Source organism: Brassica napus, chromosome C4 (assembly GCF_020379485.1).
Source record: "Brassica napus cultivar Da-Ae chromosome C4, Da-Ae, whole genome shotgun sequence".
Lineage (NCBI taxonomy): Eukaryota > Viridiplantae > Streptophyta > Magnoliopsida > Brassicales > Brassicaceae > Brassica > Brassica napus.
Genome location: NC_063447.1, coordinates 26998633 through 27018356, shown reverse-complemented (window position 1 = coordinate 27018356; position 19724 = coordinate 26998633). Strand labels below are relative to the sequence as shown.

At 36.9% G+C, this 19724-nt stretch overlaps 3 protein-coding genes across 3 annotated transcripts; 2 read left to right on the top strand and 1 right to left on the bottom strand.

Annotated features, from left to right (window-relative positions):
• The first annotated feature begins 3604 nt into the window (after positions 1-3604).
• On the top strand, positions 3605-6631 carry LOC106376878. The gene is made up of 6 exons (XM_048753783.1): positions 3605-4210; positions 4745-4842; positions 5152-5265; positions 5361-5487; positions 5621-6167; positions 6252-6631. The coding sequence occupies exons 2-5, from the start codon at positions 4808-4810 to the stop codon at positions 5810-5812; spliced, it is 468 nt and encodes a 155-aa protein (XP_048609740.1). The 5' UTR covers positions 3605-4210; positions 4745-4807; the 3' UTR covers positions 5813-6167; positions 6252-6631.
• An 888-nt stretch (positions 6632-7519) lies between these two features.
• On the bottom strand, positions 7520-8680 carry LOC106393860. Its single transcript, XM_013834513.2, has one exon. The coding sequence runs from the start codon at positions 8678-8680 to the stop codon at positions 7520-7522; it is 1161 nt and encodes a 386-aa protein (XP_013689967.2).
• A 466-nt stretch (positions 8681-9146) lies between these two features.
• LOC106390996 (phosphatidate cytidylyltransferase 1-like) lies at positions 9147-12387 on the top strand. Its single transcript, XM_048753782.1, has 11 exons — positions 9147-9388; positions 9664-10025; positions 10116-10267; positions 10386-10527; positions 10761-10917; positions 11032-11079; positions 11148-11234; positions 11313-11441; positions 11530-11586; positions 11830-11913; positions 12023-12387. Exons 2-11 carry the CDS (start codon positions 9706-9708, stop codon positions 12095-12097), a joined length of 1251 nt encoding a protein of 416 aa, XP_048609739.1. The 5' UTR covers positions 9147-9388; positions 9664-9705; the 3' UTR covers positions 12098-12387.
• Positions 12388-19724: the final 7337 nt, after the last annotated feature.

Here is a 19724-nt window from a genome sequence, read left to right as displayed (position 1 = left end):
TTCCGCTCCATATTAGTCATGATCACTTGGTGTGAGACCAACCATAAGAAGACCCTAACTCGTTCTGGTGCCATAACACGCCACACCCGACCATATAAAGCTTCCATGTTCGGTCTCGGTAACTCATCCTTTGTTAAAAGGGCATACGCTGATTTCACAGAGAAGAGTCCATCTTTACTTTCTCCCCACGACATTCTATCTCTAGCTCCAGTAACTTCATCAATCACGACAGAGGCAAGCCATAGCCGGTTCTGTGTCGATATATACGGTTCAATTCGTTGTAGTGACCAACCAACTCCCTGTTGCCATAGATCACGGGCTGTTGCCTCCAATATAACCTCCGGTATCAACACACTACTTAAACCGTGTAAGGGTTCATTCAACAGCCAATTATCTTTCCAAAACCAGACTTGGTGACCATCTCCTAGCATCCAAGAAGCACCTAGAACAACAACCTCTCGAATCCCCAACACCAAACTTCTCCAAGTCGATGACCAATTTCCCTTAACTACCAACTATGATGGTTCATATATCTCACCCACCCGGAACTTTTTACGCAGGATTTGTACCCATAATCCATCTCGTGTGTTAAGCAATCTCCATCCAAGTTTAGCTAATAGAGCATTATTCATTTCTTTAGCTGACCTTATACCAAGCCCACCTTCTCTCTTTGGTTTGCATAGTCTCTCCCAAGCCACCATATGTTTTTTTCTGTTTCCTTCACCACTCCCCCAGATAAAGGACCTAGCGATTCTATCAAGTTATTCCAAAGTCGACGCATGAAGAGCTATAGAACTCATTGTACGAACCAGAATTGATGCCAGGACAGATTTAGTAAGAGTTATCCTACCCGCCATACTCAAGAATCTCCTCTTCCACCCAGCCAGTTTAGATGAAACATTCTCAATCACTTCCCCAAACGTCTCTTTGTTAATTCTCTTCTGTAGAACAGGCATTCCCAGATACTTTCCCAACTCTTTTGTACCTTTAATGCCACTTGCTTGTCGAGGTAGCTAGGTCTCGATGAACATTATCAGAGAAGAAAATTAGAGATTTCGCCAAACTAATCTTCTGGCCAGAGGCTTCACAGAATCTCTCCAAAACCTTACACACAACTCGAATCTGCGATAATGAGGCTTCAGCAAACAAGATCAGATCGTCTGCAAAACAGACGTGTGATAAGGACGGTCCGCCTCTAGATAACCTGATTGGTTTCCATTCCTTATTTGCAACAGAGAATTCGATCTGGTGGCACAATCTCTCCATGCATAGCACAAACAGGTACGGGGACAATGGGTCACCCTGTCTCAGGCCCCGCTAGGGCGTAAACGCTTCTGTTCTTTCCCCATTCCATAGTAGACTCATTTCGGGGTTCGTAACACACTCCATAATCCATTTAATCCATATGTGTGGTAGTTTCGCGGCATAGAGGGTGTCTTCTAAAAAATCCCACCTGATGCGATCGGAGGCTTTTTCAAGATCCAACTTAAGTAACATCCAGCCTTTCCGTCCTTTCTTCCTCCTCATTGAATGGACCGCTTCCTGAACCACAACAATATTATCAGTACTAAGTCTGCCCGGAATTAAGCTGGCTTGTGCTGGGCCTATTAGCTTCGGCATTAGTTTCTTTAATCTCAACACCATCGCCTTTGTTATTGTCTTGAACAGAACATTACATAAGCTAATGGGACGAAACTGCATAATCTTTTCTGGCTTAAAAACTTTTGGTATAAGAACCACCATTGCATCATTCATGCCCTCCGTTAGGACTCCAGATTCAAAGAAACTCAGTCCACATCGAGTCACTGATTCCCCCACCACATCCCATGATTCTTGGTAAAAGACCTGTTGAAACCCATCTAGCCCTGGAGCCTTATATTTGCCCATCGATCGAACCGCTGAATCCATGTCCACTCCTGAGAAGGGTTTGTTTAAACTCTCCAACTCATCCCATGTAGGCACGGTGAAACCTTGCTGAGGTAACTTTTCTGTGTCTAGGGATATATCCTCCGTCGAGTAAAGTCTGTTATAATAATTGATTGCTAGTCTCTCCAACTCTTCTGACTGATCAATCCAACGCCCATCATCATCTTTTAGCATCTCAATTTTATTTCTCTTCCTCCGCACAATAGTACTCGTATGGTAGTAATTCGTGTTCCTATCTCCAAGTACTATCCATTTTTCTTGCGATTTCTGATACCATAGCACCTCCTCCTGTTCAAGAACAACATCAAACTCCTTTTGTAATGTTGCTTCCCTTACCAGCAGATCGTCATTTAGATTTCTTTCCAACTCCTCTTGGACTTCTTTGATATCCCCTAGTAATTTCTCCTTTCGTTTTCGCACATCACCGAAGATTTCTTTATTCCATTTCTTAAGCTTTACTTTGAGAGCTACCAGTGCCTCAGGGGTACTCAACTCCCGATTCCAAGACGTTAAAGAGTAGCTCCTTGAAACCATCATGTTTTAGCCATGCAGCTTCAAACCTAAACGGTCTCCTTCTTGGATTTCCTCTCTGTTCCGGCTCCAATTGAACATAAACTGGTGCATGATTTGACGCTAGGAAGGGGAGGTGCGAGACCACTGCCTCCTGCCATCTCACTCGCGTCTGTGCAATGAACAAAACTCTATCAATACACTTCGCCACAAAATTACGCTTTTTTTTACCTCTTCTCCAAGTAAACTTATTCCCTTTGAATCCCATATCCACCAATGCTAGTTCATTGATCCAGTCCCCAAACGCTAGTGAATCCGGTGAAAGTCTATCGTTACCTCCAGTTCGCTCATCCAACCTCACAATAGTATTAAAATCCCCACCCAACATAACCGGTTCATCAATATTCTAGAGCACTCGTTTCAACTGCCCCCAAAGACCACTCCTATGGCTAACCGTAGGAGCCGCATAGACAGCAATGAGATGTATGGTATCCATTCCAACCACCACCTTCACGTGAACAAACTGATCCGAAGATTCCACAACCGTGATAACCCCTGCTTGATCTCTCCACAAAAGCCAAATTCCCCCACTTTGACCAACACTACAAGAAAATAGCTCTATTGCAACGGAAAAATTGCGACGTCCATTTTCGTTGATAATTTGTTATGATTATTGCAATATTTTTGCAATAATGAATATTTGTTACAGTTCCATTGCAAATTTATTGCAAAATAACAACTATAACAAACGTTGCATATTTTTGTTACTAAATTGCAACCTTTTGCAACATAAACAAATATCTTGCAAATTTTGCAAGAAACATTCAACGTTTTGAATCATTGCTAATTTGCAAAAAGAAAATATATAAAAATACGTGGCAAAATATGTGACAGGGATCATATTTTTTATTATATATTTTTATAAATAAGATTAATAGTTTTCGTATATTAAATAGAAAACTATATAATATATATTTATATTGTATATTTAATCATGTAGACTATATTTTTTAAGTTTCAGATGCTTGAGATTTTGTTAATAGTTTATTTTATGAATTTTATTTTGTTTTCGTCTAATATGGTATAATTTACTTATTCCTATTCAAAATAAGAAAAGAAATTAGACAAAAAAAATCATTTACATATTTTTTCTGACTTCTGAGACGTGAAACTGCGACCAAGAGATGCCAAATCCTCTTTTTATTCTTTAGTTTTCTTACATTGACATCTGGATTATTACCAGCTCTTTTTTTTCTTTTGAAACACTTACCAGCTCATTCTTCCTTTTATTGTTTAAACTGTCTCTATTTTAGCATTTTTAAATTTATTTCTAAATTCATCGACCTATCTTTCTCTCGTTTATATATTAATTTATTGCCTATTTAGCAAAGTATGAAAAACAGAGTGTTATACTCGTGGTTCCTTGGCTCTGCGAATCTGGTCAACAATTGGGCTTATCACGGGATCTGGCATGATATTTCATACAGAACAGTGAGGACCCGTGACTATATGCTTTCCTTTGTTTCTTCACCTGAAAAAAAAGAGATAGAGAGTGGCGATGGCTATTCGGAGGCGATCTTCACAGCCGCAACAGATGGAGCTCCGGTGATAGCAGTTCAAGCTTGGATGGTGCTCTCGGACTTTCCCTGGTCTTCGATCTGCAGCAGAGAAGCTGAACCGACAACACATCCAAGCATGGGCGATGGGTTCTTCTTCTCTTCTTCCTCCTCGGGCTTCTACTGTTTACATATGAGGACGACATGCATGTACAGAGGTAACTCTTTTCTATTGGTGAACTCCTCAACTTCTACTCTTGGCTAACTCTTTTCTGTCGTTTCATGGTTGTGTATGGAACAGACATGTGGTCCTGACTCTTTTCTGTCGTGTCATGGTTATATTTTCTTTCTACTACTGCCAAAAATATAGTTTCTTGTTGTTGCTTGAGAGTGACTGCGTTTACTGGTTTTCTTATAGTTTTTTATTCTCTTTTCAAGCATGTAGCTCTGTTTTGACTGATTTTCAGTAGATGACTTTGTTTAATTGTTTTAACGGTTTGAACTTTGCAATGGTAAATTCAGTTTTGGTTGTTTTAACGAAATAAATACATAGTTATCGCTGGATTGGGCGTGACTTGTTATTTCTGTCTTATTTTGTTGCTTGGAAGTCTAGAACTCAAGATTGTATTTTCGGGTTGCTTAGTGTTGTTGTAGTTTGGAAGTCAAGATTGTAATGACATGTGACGAGTCCGGTTTAAAGATACATTGTTATGTGTTGATGTTGTTTACTTGTTCTGTTTTGTGTTTTGTAGTGATCATCATCTACTGTTGGAACTTTACATCAGCTACTGCCTACTGCCTTTTGAACATTATATATGGCTCTTATTCAGCTTTCTCATGGAACCCACACGTAAGTTATTCTAGTTTCATATTAAAATTTCTATACTTTTGTGTTTTATTTGAAAATTTATTAAATAGTTCACAAGAAATGAGCTTGTAACTACGAATATATTTACTTTTTAGTCAAATGTTGTTCCCTCCTTATATTTCATTTTCCGCTTCACTTTAGTTTGTTTAGAGAATATTATGCTAAAAAGATATGGATATACCAATATCAGGAGGTTTAGATTTTGTTGTTTTCATATGTATATATATATATATATACAGCCTATACGGTGTTTTTAACAATCCAGTAAACTAGTAAACTTCTGCATCGCAGTTCTTTGAAAGCAACTCATCTCCAGATGGCAAATGAGGGTGAAAATCATGGAGCAGACCAACCTATGAATGTCTTAGGTGTTCTTAATCCTTCCAGAGTGAATGGATCATTGTGGTAAAAAGAAACATATATATATATATATATATTTTATATATATGAACCTCATGTTATTGTTTTAGTTGCGTTATATTTTTATTTTCCTTTTCTAGGTTCAAATGTGATTCCGTAATCACTAATGAGATAAGAACAATCATCCGATCTGATTTTCCTGGCCCGTATCGAAACTGGTCAACTACACCGCAACATGTGAAAGAGCGATGGTGGTTCACATTCAAGGTATATCACAAAAAATTACATATACAAAAAAATAAAAAAAATCTTGTTTAGATGTTTCCACTGGAATAGAAATACTTATGCTATATCGCTTAAGTTTTATGTATAGCGCTCTTACTTTTTTTTTAAATACCAGAGCAAATTCTTTTGGAATCACTTGATTGAATCCGAGGTGCGTAAGATGTTTTGCAAATGTGCTGAGACTAAACTGATCAATATGATCAGCCGAGTAAAAGAAAGAGATAAGCAGCCATATTGGATCCTTGATGATTACTACAAAGACTTGGTTGCCTACTGGGGAACAGATAAAGCTAAGGAAAAAAAGTAAAAAAGCGTCTAAGAGTCGAATGTCAGATCGAGCGGGCTGGGACCTCATAAACACCGATCTGGCTCACGTTCATATGCTAGGGTTGCCGATATATTGGTAAGACTTGTTTTCATATGTACTACTTTAAATATTATTTTGTAACACTTCTCCTTTGTAGAAAGAAAAGAACGGAGATGCATCTTACATTGATGTTCTTTGTGAGACACACAAGAAATCAGACGGGTCATTTGTGGATGAAAGGGCAAGGCTAATTAGTGAAAGATTTGAAAAAAATGTAGCTGATCATATGCTTGAAGATGATGTCCTAGTCACAGAAGAGCTAACTTCTGAGAAGAAGAATCAAATGTATTTGAAGGTAATGCAATAGTTCTAAAAATCTTTTTATTTTCCTAGATTTCTTCATAGATTTCTTTTGTCTTACATATATTATATTCTACAGTTGGTTGATTCAACACAAGGTCGTGTGTTTGGTCTTGGAGCTCTTCTTAGTGAGGTTTCACTCAATGCTAAAATGCCAGTCACCATTGAAGCCACTTAGAAAATGATGAGTTGAAGAAAAATGTACAAGACATTTCTCAAGAAAATGAAGATATCAATGAAAGGTTGAGCAAACTTGAAGGCTTGGAGAAAATGATTGCCATCCTTTGTCCAGCTATTCTATCCAAGGTGTCAACAACCAAGTTTAAATTGGTTGCTTTTGTTATTCGAAGGTTTTATTAGTTTTTTCTAGTTTTAAATTATTGCTGGTTTTTCTCTATTAATGCATTGTTGATTTTTTTTTTAATATTTTAGTTTATTTAATAAAATTGGTGTTTGACTTTTGTTTATTATAAAATATATAAATCATAAAAAATAAATAACACATCGAATATTGCTTATAAAAAAAACAATTAATCTATGCATATCTACTAATTTTATTGTCAAAAAATATTGGCAACAAATGTATTATTTAAAAGTAATTATAGAAAAATTTGCAACAACATTTACTACATCTTATATATAGCAAATTTTGTAACAATTTTAATTGCAACGTTAAAATTGTACCAAATATTTTTCTATATATTTTGTTGCATTAATATTATTAAATTTCAGAAAACAATAATTGCAAATTTGCAATGTTGTTTGCTATATATTTGACGTAGCAATGACTTGCCACCATTTATGGTTACAAAATATGTTGTAAATATACAACAAAATTGCTATAAAAAATTGTTGCAATAATATGACATATATAGCAACATTTCAATTTCTCGCTAATTTTGCTACGTATATGCAACAAACATGAATTTGCAACATTCAAACAGCAAGAAGTTAAAAATTGTCACAATTTTATTGCAATTTTATATTTGCAACAATATATGAGCATATTGCAACAATATATCATTATTGCAATTGAGTTGTTTTCTTGTAGTGCAATAACATCCACCCGAAAGGAGTTATCAAACCCCAAACTCTGACAGATTTTCATTGCTTTGTCCCGCCAGCATGAGTCTCGAACAAAGCGAGAAAATCCGTTTTAAACTTCTTCAAAATATACCGAATAGAACGTCTGAAATTGGGTTTATTTGCCCCCCGGCAATTCCAGAATAAACAATTCATCATCATTAATATAACAGTATCTGATTGAATTCCCGGGGCACCATGTTATGCGAGAGATAACACTCTCCCATCTCCCTGCAGGTTCGTATGTATATCAGCTCCTCTCTGCTATGTCTCGCTGATACTACTCTCCATCGGATTCTCCAATTCCTCATCACACAGCTGAAGATGCTTAGGCACAGCCTTAACTTTCTCCACGCTATCTCTGAATGCTCCACCAGGTCTCCCTACATTGCTGTTCTCTACTCTCAGTCTTTTCCCAGACTCTGATAAGCTTATCTCTCCCTTGGTTGGCCCAAAGACCAAACCACTAACCGGTCTGTTATTTACTTTCTTCGACTTTCCTCTTACTCCCTCCATTACTTTTTTATTACCCATCCATCTCTCTTTAGTCTCCCCCTTCGAATTGGATGGTGCACTTGTATTCCCGCCAAAAATAATGCTTCTCTTCTCTTGCAAGACTCCCTTACCCTTAGTATCCCTGATATTCATATCCTGGTTCTCCTTATTCTCCTCACCAGGGCTAATATCATCTCTTAATCCCCCCGGGTTTCTGTCTGTATCAAGACTTCCATACTTGTTCGATAACACAATCTTCTCAGTTCCTTGCGTCTCTCGGTGGTACCGGTTAGTCTCCCCATTAGAATTTATTTTTGTCATACCAGTCATTGACCGAGGCAACGACGGTGCTCCTCTTCTCGATCCTCGTGCTTGAGTAAAGCCATCATCCTGCGCTAGTGAGACTTGTGCGGCCGTTTGTTCAACTTGTGCTGACACCTCCGTCAGTGTCATTGAACTAGCCACTCGTTCCGCAATCGTTCTTAGACATCCATGCACCAAGTGCCCATAGACCCCACATTTCGAACAGATTTCAGATAGCCCCTCATAAGCAACGAAGTATCTCTCGCCGTTGATTAGGACCGTCCCCTTCAAAGGTTTTGCTAGATTAACCTCAACACAAATTCTCGCAAACCGAGCTCTTTCAAAGTTCAACGTAGTCGGATCCACACGGATTGGCTTACCTAAACCCTTGGCAATTCCCATGAGAATCGATCGATGATAGAAGTTCACTGGAATATTTGTTAATCTGATCCAAACCGGTGTTGTAACAATGTCATCTTTTAATGGATCAAACTCTGGAGACCAAGCACGTACCATGAGATAACTACCAAAAGCTCTCCATGGTCCTCCTGCCAATGCTGCCAGATATTCCTCCTCCTTTTCAAAGCGAACCATAAAAAACTGTCGAGGTAGATCCATCACATACATTGTTCCCTTCGGGTTCCATAGTTCACGTAACTTCCTGTTCAAGGAAGAGATCGCAACGTTTCTCCCCAAAACCCTAACAATCATGCACTTCTTCCATAACCTCGTTCTCAATCGTGATTGATGGTTCTCCATCTTCAGCATTCGGGAACTCTACGCGGAGTCTATTCGACACAAACAAATCCTCAATCAAAACCTCCAGAACCGGCATGCCCCCCTCGGCCGTATTCGCTGCCTTCGAAGCCCATGAAGTCCCCTTATCTGGCGGGTCTCCTGGTGGGTTTGCTTTCTCCCCCACGTCCGTCATGCTCGCGTCCTGATCATCTCATCTGAAGTCGAAACCCTAGAATTGCCGCTCGCGTCCGTCATGCTCTGTCTCTCTAGACGTTTCGGTTAAAATTCTCTTACCAAAAATACCAATTGAGGAACAAAAGAAAAATATAATCTTTGTGTCACGTGAAAAAATGTTTTTTTTTTTAAAAAGAAAAGAAAAAAAAGCCTTGTGCTCTCTCTCGTCTCTCTATTCCAGAGAAAGGGAAATAACTCTCCTTGCTGATACTTTCTACTCGGCTTTGCTTTGATTTACTTTTATTCTCTCCACAATAATATTGCCTTTGGTCTTTCTGCAAATCTCTTCGTTCTCGTCGCTCTGTGTGTTCTTCTTCCGATCTTCGCTTCAAAACCAAAGCTATTCCTTTTGATTCAAAACAGGTATGCTCGAACATAATTAAAACTTTAAATTCGAATTCGAATTCGTCACTTCACTCTATTTTGAATTAATTTCTGAATAATATTACTAAGTATATTGTTTAGCTGATGAATAATAATAGCCAATTAAATCCTCTCTTTGACGGAATCGAATCGAACCCATGGGCTTGTATGCTAAATCCGCAGTCGCCTTCATATATTAACAAATTAGGGTTTTTAGTCGAATCAAAATCACTTAGTTTATAGTAGGAACCTGATGTGTAAGTTGTTGGACACAGATGTTCTCCTCTTGATTCCAGTCATAAAAAAAAAAAGCCCCTATGGAAGAGGAGAGTAACGTCACTAGCTCCCCTTCAACGCGGCTTAGGCATCGAAAACGCTCCTCTACTACCGAGGCTGTTCTTGATGGGAACCCAAGCCCTCTCCTTGTCAATGATCAAAACAAGTACAAATCTTTCATGGTCCGGACGTATTCTACAATATGGATGATTGGTGGGTTCGTCATGGTTGTCTACATGGGCCATCTCTATATCACTGCCATGGTGCTTGTCATCCAGATCTTCATGGCCAAAGAGCTCTTTAATCTCCTCAGGAAAGCACCTGAGGATAAATGTCTCCCTGGTATCAAACACCTCAATTGGTAATAATAAAAAAAAAAGTCAACACCTTTCTATAGACTATTGGCTCAATCGCTGTATAAATTCGTCTTGCTTTGTTCGTTTTCCTGCAGGCATTTCTTTTTCACCGCCATGCTCTTCGTGTATGGCCGGATCCTTAGTCAACGGTTAGCTAATACTGTCACTGCTGACCAGTTCCTATACCGGCTTGTCAGCGGCCTAATCAAATACCATATGGCTATCTGTTACTTCTTGTATATTATAGGTTACTCTCTTCCTTCACCCTTTTATTGTCCTTTTTCTGGAATTTGCTTTTTAATCATAGGCGAAAATGGGTCATGATCCTTTGCTTTCATCTGATACTTGAATTGAATACATTGCAGGTTTCATGTGGTTCATTCTGACACTAAAGAAGAAGATGTACAAGTACCAGTTTGGCCAATATGCATGGACCCACATGATTTTGATTGTCGTCTTTACTCAGTCCTCCTTCACTGTTGCCAACATTTTTGAAGGAATCTTCTGGTACATTTGTGAACTTGAAATCTTATGCTTTTCAGTCTATTTGCTGAAAAGCCACTCATTTCCTTTATTTATCACCAAATATGATGAGCGACTATGCTTAAAATATCTCGACCACCTTGCTTCATCACTTGCACATAGTTCCCCCTCTGTTTTCCTATGTCTGTTACTTTTGTTCTTTGTCGAAATGCGATCGTCTTAGTATGTTTTTTTTCTTTTGGTGGCTTTAACTGCAGGTTTCTTCTTCCAGCATCCTTAATTATAATCAACGACATCTTCGCTTACATTTTCGGTTTCTTCTTTGGAAGAACGCCCTTAATTAAGCTATCTCCGAAGAAAACATGGGAAGGATTCATCGGAGCCTCTGTCACAACTATCATCTCTGCATTTTTTGTGAGTATTTGTTACTTCTAGCACCAGTTCAACCCATTTAGAATGCCTACGTCATTTCATTAAATTTTTCACCCACCCTCTGCCTGAAAATGTTATGCATTCGCTATGTTTCAGCTTGCTAATATTATGGGTCGTTTCCCATGGCTGACATGCCCTAGACAGGTTAGTGATGCTGATCTTGAACACGATCTTTGAGGGAGCTTATAGTAAATCTGTGGATCATTCTGCAGGATTTATCCACTGGCTGGCTACAATGTGATGCGGATCCATTGTTCAAGCCTGAACCTTTTACCTTACCTGCGTGGATTCCAGGATGGGTAAGCTTTAGTGTAATGTTACATTGCTTTGAAGAAATTTTGCATACGCTTTGTCAACTTGTTACTATACTTTTGCAGTTTCCTTGGAAGGAAATGGAGGTCCTCCCTGTTCAGTGGCATGCGTTATGCCTCGGTTTGTTCGCATCGATCATAGCACCTTTTGGTGGGTTTTTCGCCAGCGGGTTTAAAAGAGCATTCAAAATCAAGGTCTGTAACCATCATCACCAAATATGAGCTAAGCTTCAATTACGATACACATCTTAAAAAAAAAAAACCTTTGCTTCTGTAATGGCAGGACTTTGGTGATAGTATTCCAGGACACGGTGGGATCACGGATAGAATGGACTGCCAGGTAACTCTTATGAATTGAGTTTATGATTAATTCTTCTAGTAGCAGAATTGATTTTGGTAAGAACAACACAAAAAAAAGAGTGGCAGAAACCGTAACAAATTTTCTACTGTTCCTCTGTAAAATGGTCGATAAAGAACATTACACTGAGGGACCAAGGACTAGTGGAGATCAAGAACCAAGAGATAGTTAGGGTTTTGTTATAGATTCCTCTAAACAGACTTTTATCTTTTTCTGTTGTCACAGATGGTAATGGCAGTATTTGCTTACATATATCTCCAGTCATTTATAGTCTCCCAAAGCGTTTCCGTTGACAAAATCCTGGACCAGGTACTTTAACTTCTCCATTTACAAAGCTAGACTTTGTGATTCTATCAGAGCTAGATGATTCTCTTTTGCAACTAATCAAATTCAATCATATTATGTTGTTTTATTGTAGATATTGACGAACCTTACCTTAGAGGAACAACAAGCTCTCTTCACGAGATTAGGCCAAATGATTGGTTACTCGTAGTTTCCCACTGCCAAAAAAAACTTTTCTTCAGATTCTTCCAAGAACAGCTTCTGTAACTCTGAATCAGTACTAGAGACAATCCTTTGAAATTGGATAAGATTTGTTTTATGGCATTGTAAATCCTCTCTTGAAGTTAGAAGTTTTTTTCTTCTAAAAAGGTCCTCTCATTTGATGCAATATGTTTGAAGTTACAATTGCAAAGTTGTATCTACTATCTGCTTAGCTACTAGCATCGGTAGTTCATATGTATTTGTATATCGATAAGCTTAAACAATTATTTTTTTGTTCCATGTTTTAAACTAACTTTTCGAGTGCACTAACGTATTGCGAGCAAGAAAGTCTTGCACTCTAATTGTCCTTGAATTATGGCTCAGATTGTTAATTTTGAGAAAGGTCCACAAAACCTATATTCAGCTCTCAAATGTTCGTCGACCTGGTTCGGCCTTTAGAAATATATTAATACACTTCTTTTTTTCTAACGTCAAAGTTAATGTTGATTTCAAATCGAATTATTTAAATTGAGAATTATTAAAATATAAATCATTACATAAATATAAACATCTATATAAGAAGCAATTAGTTTAATAAAAAAGTAAACTTTTATTTCGATGAAATTTCAAATTTATCGATCAATCAAATTGGCATTTACAAAATAACGAAAACTAAAATAACTATATGGAGAAAACTGCGGGGGGGGGGGGGGGGGGGGGGGGAGGGCGTTCGTTGTATGTTGAAGCAGAGATGAATAGGGTGACTGTGAAGAGAGTGGTGGTTGATCCTGACGGGAATGCTTTCCTAAACTCTGATTGCTCTTGCCGATTCGGAACGAAGTGTTAGCGGTGAAAATAAGTCATTCTTTTTTATTGGCTTCTCTCCAGGTGGGTCACCCAGAGCGAGGCCCATTCGGTGACTTTCGCGGTCGTCCTCACTGAACCGACTTGAATCTAGACAAATAAAAACGTGATCTGAGTAGGCAGAGCTAAATAGTGCACGTAGGGTAAACGAGGACTCTGGTCAGCTTTAAGTTATCGAGTAAGGAGCGACGGGCCTTTGGAAACCCGGGAAAAGCGGGGGAGAGTTTTGGGAATTTCAGTGTGCACGTAATTAGTCCTTGTATCATGTTATCCTCCATGCACCTCAACCCACCTTCTCATGAGAATTCCAAGTTTAATAAGTAAATTTTAACTACATAGTTTATTCTAGCAGATAAAATTTGTTATTTTCCTATATATCCACTATTCTTAGAACTTAGGATACATTCCATATGTTCATAGTGTATATTATATATTATTTTATTTATCTACGTTATATAGTAATAGACTAATAGTATATTTTCTCTTATGTCTTAAGGGTTTAACCTAATTCCTTGTTATATATTAGTTTCTAGTCATTAGTTTTAATAAATAAATTTAATGATTTAACTGATGATTTTTCATTAGCAATATATTTGTAGTTTTTTGGTATCATTATTTCTAATATTTAAATTGTTGATAATATAGATGATTATTGGTTATTGTTAACCGGTAAATTTGCCAAATATGACTCAAAACTTGATTTCAACCCGAGAAGTATACTCAAACTTGAATCAAATGCAAAAGTAGTCAAAAAGGCTAGTGAAATTATAACCGGCCCTTTATGACCAAACACAAAACCAGAATGCATTTTTACGAATATAACCATGTAAATTCTTCTGAGGTTCTGTAAGTCTTCGAGGTTTGTAAATCTTCCCGAAGACTTCCAAGAAGTCTTCTCATATAGTAGATCTTAAAAATAATTTATAAATTTTATAAAAATATTTTGATGGGGAAAAAATTGAAATCATGTAATTATAAACATTTATAAATGATATAAATTAAGATCTAGTAAAATTAAATTGTTTTCAACATAGATGAGTGAATGTAGTGTGTTATGGTATTCTTTGGTTAAGAGTTTGGTAACATATGTTGTAGTATTGTATGTATTCTTAGGGTTAGATTTTGGATGCTTAATGTTTTTTCGAAATATAAAATTTTGACTTATATGTGTTTAGTTTTGTGTATATTAAACACTTTTAAAGTTGATTTTAAGTTTTATGAAGTGTTTGTATTTAGTTAGTTTGTTATTTTGAGTTTAGGGTTTAGGTGATTTAAGTCTTCCAGCAGATAATGTACTAGAAGACTTCCCGCGGAAGTCTTCCAGGTGAAAATGAATTTAGGGTCTATAAGACTTTCGCAAGTAAGTCTTCTAGGATGTATTCGGGAAGTTTTCTGGGCGAATAGTAAATTCCGCAAGTAAGTCTTCTAGGAAGTATTCTATTAGAAAACATACTTGAAAGTTCTATCAATGGAAAATATTTAACATTATTAGAATTTTTGTCTCGCTATATAAAGATAATTTACACATTATTTCTGTTCCTCTCAAATGGCTGCAACAAAAATGTAATGTTTCTCATTCTAAAACTCTCCAACCTTTCTCTAATCTCTTTAAACTTAAAAACACCAAACTTATCAGTTTATCATTTTTATCTCATGCCTTTCTAAGTGATTTATTTTTGTTTTTGCAAGTTTTTCATTACATGGTTCTAATCTTCCACTCCTTTAAATGAAACCTATAAATCATATTTTTTTTTTATTTGATAACCTCTTGTTGCTTAAAGCTTTTACCTTTTGAAAAATCTTTTTTTTTTGTTTAGTTCTTATCTTATTTTTGAAGCTTTTGGCATTTACACCATCTCAGGATTTAGAATTCACGTTTTGAAGCTTTTCAATGTTTTGAAGACATTTGAATGCTTTTGGATATGCAAAATTTTCAGATCTGAGACAGATTTGGAAGACTTCCAGAAAAGTCTTCTCGGAACTCTTCTAACATTTAATGCACTAGAATACTTCCTGGAAATATCCTGGTGGAGTCTTCTCCCATGTCTCTCTTTCATAACAGATTTAAGAGGTTTGGTAAGTCTTCACGTCTGATTTTTCTTCATTTGGTAACTTTTTGTTGCTTAGAACTCTTACCTTTTGAAAGCTCCTTTTTTTTTTGCTTAAATCTCTTACCTTATTTTGAAGCTTTTCTCTATTTCAAAGTCATTTGAATGCTTTTGAATATGCATGATTTTTCAGATCTGAGCCAAGCTCGAAAGATTTCCAGGGAAGTTTTCTAGGAAGTTTTCTAACATATAATGCGCTTGAAAACTTCGAGGAAGTCTTCTCCCATGTCATGTGGAGTCCAAGCTTTTGTTTGTGGAAGAATGATCTATAATAGTTTTGTTCAAGGTCTGTTTTTGATTTGTAGGTGTATTCTTTTAGTTGTGAATTCTTTTGTAAATTTGCAAACATATTAATTATATTTTTTGGTAAATATGTTCATCTATACAATATTATCTTGCCAAAAATAGTTGACATTATTTAAGTTATTGATAAAACTTCAATAACAAAACACAAGATCACAAAAAACTAGTCAAATTTACTACAACTAAGGGAGAAAACTTCTCAAAAAAACTTAGTCAAATTCAAAAAAGTTCTGACATTTCATAAGTTCAAATATATAACAGTTTCGCTAGAAGTCTTCTAGGAAGTCTTCCGAAATACTTAAATTTCAAACATATAACAGTTTCACTAGAATTCTTCTGGTGGAAGACTTACATGGAAGTCTTCTACAAAGAGACAAATTTCTGACAAAATTAGGTCAATTGCAAAACTAACATGCTTATCCGAGAAGGATTACGTGTAAGTCTTCTCTGGTATTTTCGAGATTTTTTTGTTAACAAAGAAAAATTGGAAGACTTCCCTAGAAGTCTTCTCTAGAAAAACAAACATAAAATTAATTGCAAAGCTAACCTCCTTATTGATGACTTATGTATAAGTCTTCTCGTTGTAGAAAACATACACGGTAGTCTTCTAGCGAGCAGATCTGGGAAAAAAAATTCAAAACTCATTTTTAAATCAAATGAGGTTCATTCTTAGCTTCTCAAAGCACACGTCACTTCTTAATGAAAGTTACTCACTCGTTCTTGACCAAGAATCATGAACTTGAGTAACTCTAGTAAGCTTATAAATTTTGAAATAAAAATTTTTGGATTTTGGGATAAAATAAAAGAGAAAAGTGAAAGGGAAATGGTTTGTGTGTGTAAGAAATAAGAATATGAAGATGTTGATATGAATATCCTCTCTGCGACCTTCAGCATATTCTGACAAGCCTAGAGCAATTGATTCCATAAGACCATCATGCCTAATCTATATCTTATCAAACCGAAATTGCCCTATCCTCCTAGGAGCTTTATCTTCTAGATAAGCCACTATTGGGCCATTGTCAGACCCTACCATTCCTAGGTATTCTGTGTAAAAGCATGGAAAGAAAGTAAGTCAATCTTCGTTTGCTAGAGCCCGATCGAGACGACATCTGATCATCACTGCCCCTTTCCCTCTTCTTCCTTGCCATGACATTTTGTTTCTCCGAGCCGGAAATTCTAATAAACCAGTATTTTTTTATCATGTTTCTGAAAGGAATAAAAGAATCCGCACTCCTCAAAGGTCCGCCCTCTTTTTCATGATTTTTCTATATGGGATATATACTATTTTAGTCCCCGTATATATAAAATAATAATATCTCTTACAAAAAAAAATCATTGAGCTATATGCTAAATCATCTTATCGTCACTCAAATGTAATTCTAAGAGCAAATGATGATGAAATTGAAGATTAAAAAGGATTGTATGTAATTTTTATAACAATATCCTATGTGCGACCTTCAGTATATTCTGACAAGCCTAGAGCAATTGATTCCATAAGACCATCCTGCCTAATCTATCTCTTGTCAAGCCGAAATTGCCCTTTCCTCCTAGGAACCTTATCTTCTAGATAAGCCACTATTGGGTCATGGTCAGACCCTACCATCCCTAGGTATTCTGTGTAAGAGCATGGAAAGAAAGTAAGTCAATCTTCGTTTGCTAGAGCACGATCAAGACGACATCTGATCATCACTGCCCCTTTCCCTCTCCCTCTTCTTCCTTGCCATGACATTTTGTTTCTCCGAGCCGGAAATTCTAATAAACCAGTATTTTTTATCATGTTTCTGAAAGGAATAAAAGAATCCGCACTCCTCAAAGGTCCGCCCTCTTTTTCATGATTTTTCTATATGGTATATATACTATTTTAGTCCCCAATATATATAAAATAATTATATCTCTCACAAAAAAAAATCATTGTGCTATATGCTAAATCATCTTATCGTCACTCAAATGTAATTCTAAGAGCAAATGATGATGAAATAGAAGATTAAATTTTTATAACAATATCCTATGTGCCACTTTCGGTATATTCTGACAAGCCTAGAGCAATTGATTTCATAAGACCATCTTGCCTAATCTATTTATTATCAAGACAAATTTGCCCTTTTTTCCTAGGAACTTTATCTTCTAGATAAGCCACTATTGGGCCATGGTCAGACCCTGCCATCCCTAGGTATTATATATGTGTAAGAGCTTGGAAAGAAAGTAAGTCAATCTTCGTTTCCTAGAGCACGATCGAGACGACATCTAATCATCACTGCCCCTTTCTCTTTTCTTCCTTGCCATGACATTTTGTTTCCCCGAGCCGGAAATTCTAATAAACCAGTATTTTTTTATTATGAAAGGAATAAAAGAATCTGCACTCCTCAAAGGTCCGCCTTTTTTTCATGATTTTTCTATATGGGATATATACTATTTTAGTTCCCAGTATTTATAAAATAATCATATCTCTGACAAAAAAAAAATCATTGAGTTATATGCTAAATCATTTTATCGTCGATCAAATGTAATTCTAAGAGAAAATGATGATGAAATAGAAGATGAAAAATGAAAAAGGATTATATGTAATTTGTATGGATTCGTCAACGTTAATTAGTTCAAGTCGCAATAAGTGAAGAAGAGTCAGCGTCATTCCACTAAACAAGTGTCAGTGGACGATCCCTTATAAATCTTCACATTTTTTTACCCAGTCGTCTCACTTATTTGGTTTCTCACTATTATTCACTTGTTTATTTTATTTTGTTATAGCTACAATTCAAATATTTACGACCGCACCTTACTCTTTTACTCATTGTGAATGAATGTAATATTGGCGTGCTAAAAATAATGAATGTTAGCCGATTATCATTTTTGTTATCATTAGTATTTTTGAATGATATTTTCAAAACAAATGTGACTAAATTTCACATTTCTGGCTGTTTGGCACCATATCTTTCCTATAAATAATCAATTTGTGAATCTTAAAAAAAACATCAAAATCATTTATCAATTAAGTAACAATTCACATGGCACACTCTCGTTTTCTAAACCTTGTTTTAGTCTTTATGACCGTCGCCTCTGTCAAGAAATGTTAGTGTATAATGGTTTTCTTATCTTATTCATATGTGCCATCAACCCCTTATATACAATACGATCTCCTACGAACGTTTAACCTAACGTTAAAGTAAAAGACTAATATGGACAAATACACTTAAGGAAAGTTTCATATACATAATCTCCCAATACCCCTCCTCAAGTTGGAGAGTGTAGATCACACACACCCAACTTGCCAATAAACTTGTCGAACTCCTTCTTTCCTAGTGCTTTGGTAAAGAAGTCAGCCAATTGTTCCCGTGTAGAAACATGCTTTGCCTTGATAGTACCTCGAAGTAACTCATCTCGTATAAAGTGACAATCTTTCTCGATGTGTTTCGTCCTTTCATGAAATACCGGGTTCGCAGAAATGTGTAAAGCGGCTTTACTGTCACAAAATAATATCACCGGAGGCTTGTGTATCACGCCCATGTCCACTAACAATGCCTTAACCCACATAATCTCCTTCACTATAAGCGTCATGGCTCTATATTCTGCTTCCGCCGAAGACAGAGACACAACCTTTTGCTTCTTCGTTTTCCAAGAAATAGGTGAATCACCTAGCTGAAGAAACCATCCACTAGTGGACCGCCGTGTTAATGGACAGGCTGCCCAATCCGCGTCACACCAAGCCACCAACGAGAGCTCTACATTTGCATCGAGAAGAATACCTTGGCCGGGATTTCCTTTCAATACCTCACTACCCGTAAGGCTGCTTCCCAGTGTGCTTGCTTTGGTTTCTTCATAAACTGTGAAAACACATGTACAGAATATGACAAATCAGGTCTAGTAACAGCCAGATAAATCAACCTTCCCACAAGCCGACGATAGCCAGCAACGTTCTCCAAGTCCGCCCCATCATCTAACGCCAGCTTTTGATTCTGCTCCAAAGGGAACGCGACCGGTTTAGCAGCGGAAAGACCAGTGTCCATTAGAATATCAATCACATACTTCCTCTGGCACATATAAATTCCTCTCGGACTCCTAGCCACTTCAATACCCAAAAAATATTTCAGCAATCCCAAATCCCAAGTAGTCCTTGAATGTAGTAATAATCGCCAAAGAAGAACCCGGAATAATCAAATCATCGACGTATACCAAAACATGCAGACGCTCACCATTGTTCTCCAGTCCAAAGAAATAATAATCAGAGACTGACTGAGTAAATCCATAGTCATGTAGAGCAGTACTCAGCTTCGCAAACCAGCAGCGTGGTGACTGTTTAAGACCATATATCGATTTTCGTAACCGACATACCTTAGTAGCATCCGAACCTCTAAAGCCTGGTGGTAA

Bases quoted from the DNA above. Each gene is read 5' to 3' on its own strand.
- LOC106376878 (XM_048753783.1), top strand. From the start codon at position 4,808: ATGGCTCTTATTCAGCTTTCTCATGGAACCCACAC. The intron at 5,266-5,360 runs GTAAAAAGAAAC...TTCCTTTTCTAG, and splicing joins AGAGTGAATGGATCATTGTG to GTTCAAATGTGATTCCGTAA. The intron at 5,488-5,620 runs GTATATCACAAA...TTTAAATACCAG, and splicing joins GATGGTGGTTCACATTCAAG to AGCAAATTCTTTTGGAATCA.
- LOC106393860 (XM_013834513.2), bottom strand. From the start codon at position 8,680: ATGTATGTGATGGATCTACCTCGACAGTTTTTTATGGTTCGCTTTGAA.
- LOC106390996 (XM_048753782.1), top strand. From the start codon at position 9,706: ATGGAAGAGGAGAGTAACGTCACTAGCTCCCCTTCAACGCGGCTTAGG. The intron at 10,918-11,031 runs GTGAGTATTTGT...GCTATGTTTCAG, and splicing joins CTATCATCTCTGCATTTTTT to CTTGCTAATATTATGGGTCG. The intron at 11,587-11,829 runs GTAACTCTTATG...CTGTTGTCACAG, and splicing joins CGGATAGAATGGACTGCCAG to ATGGTAATGGCAGTATTTGC.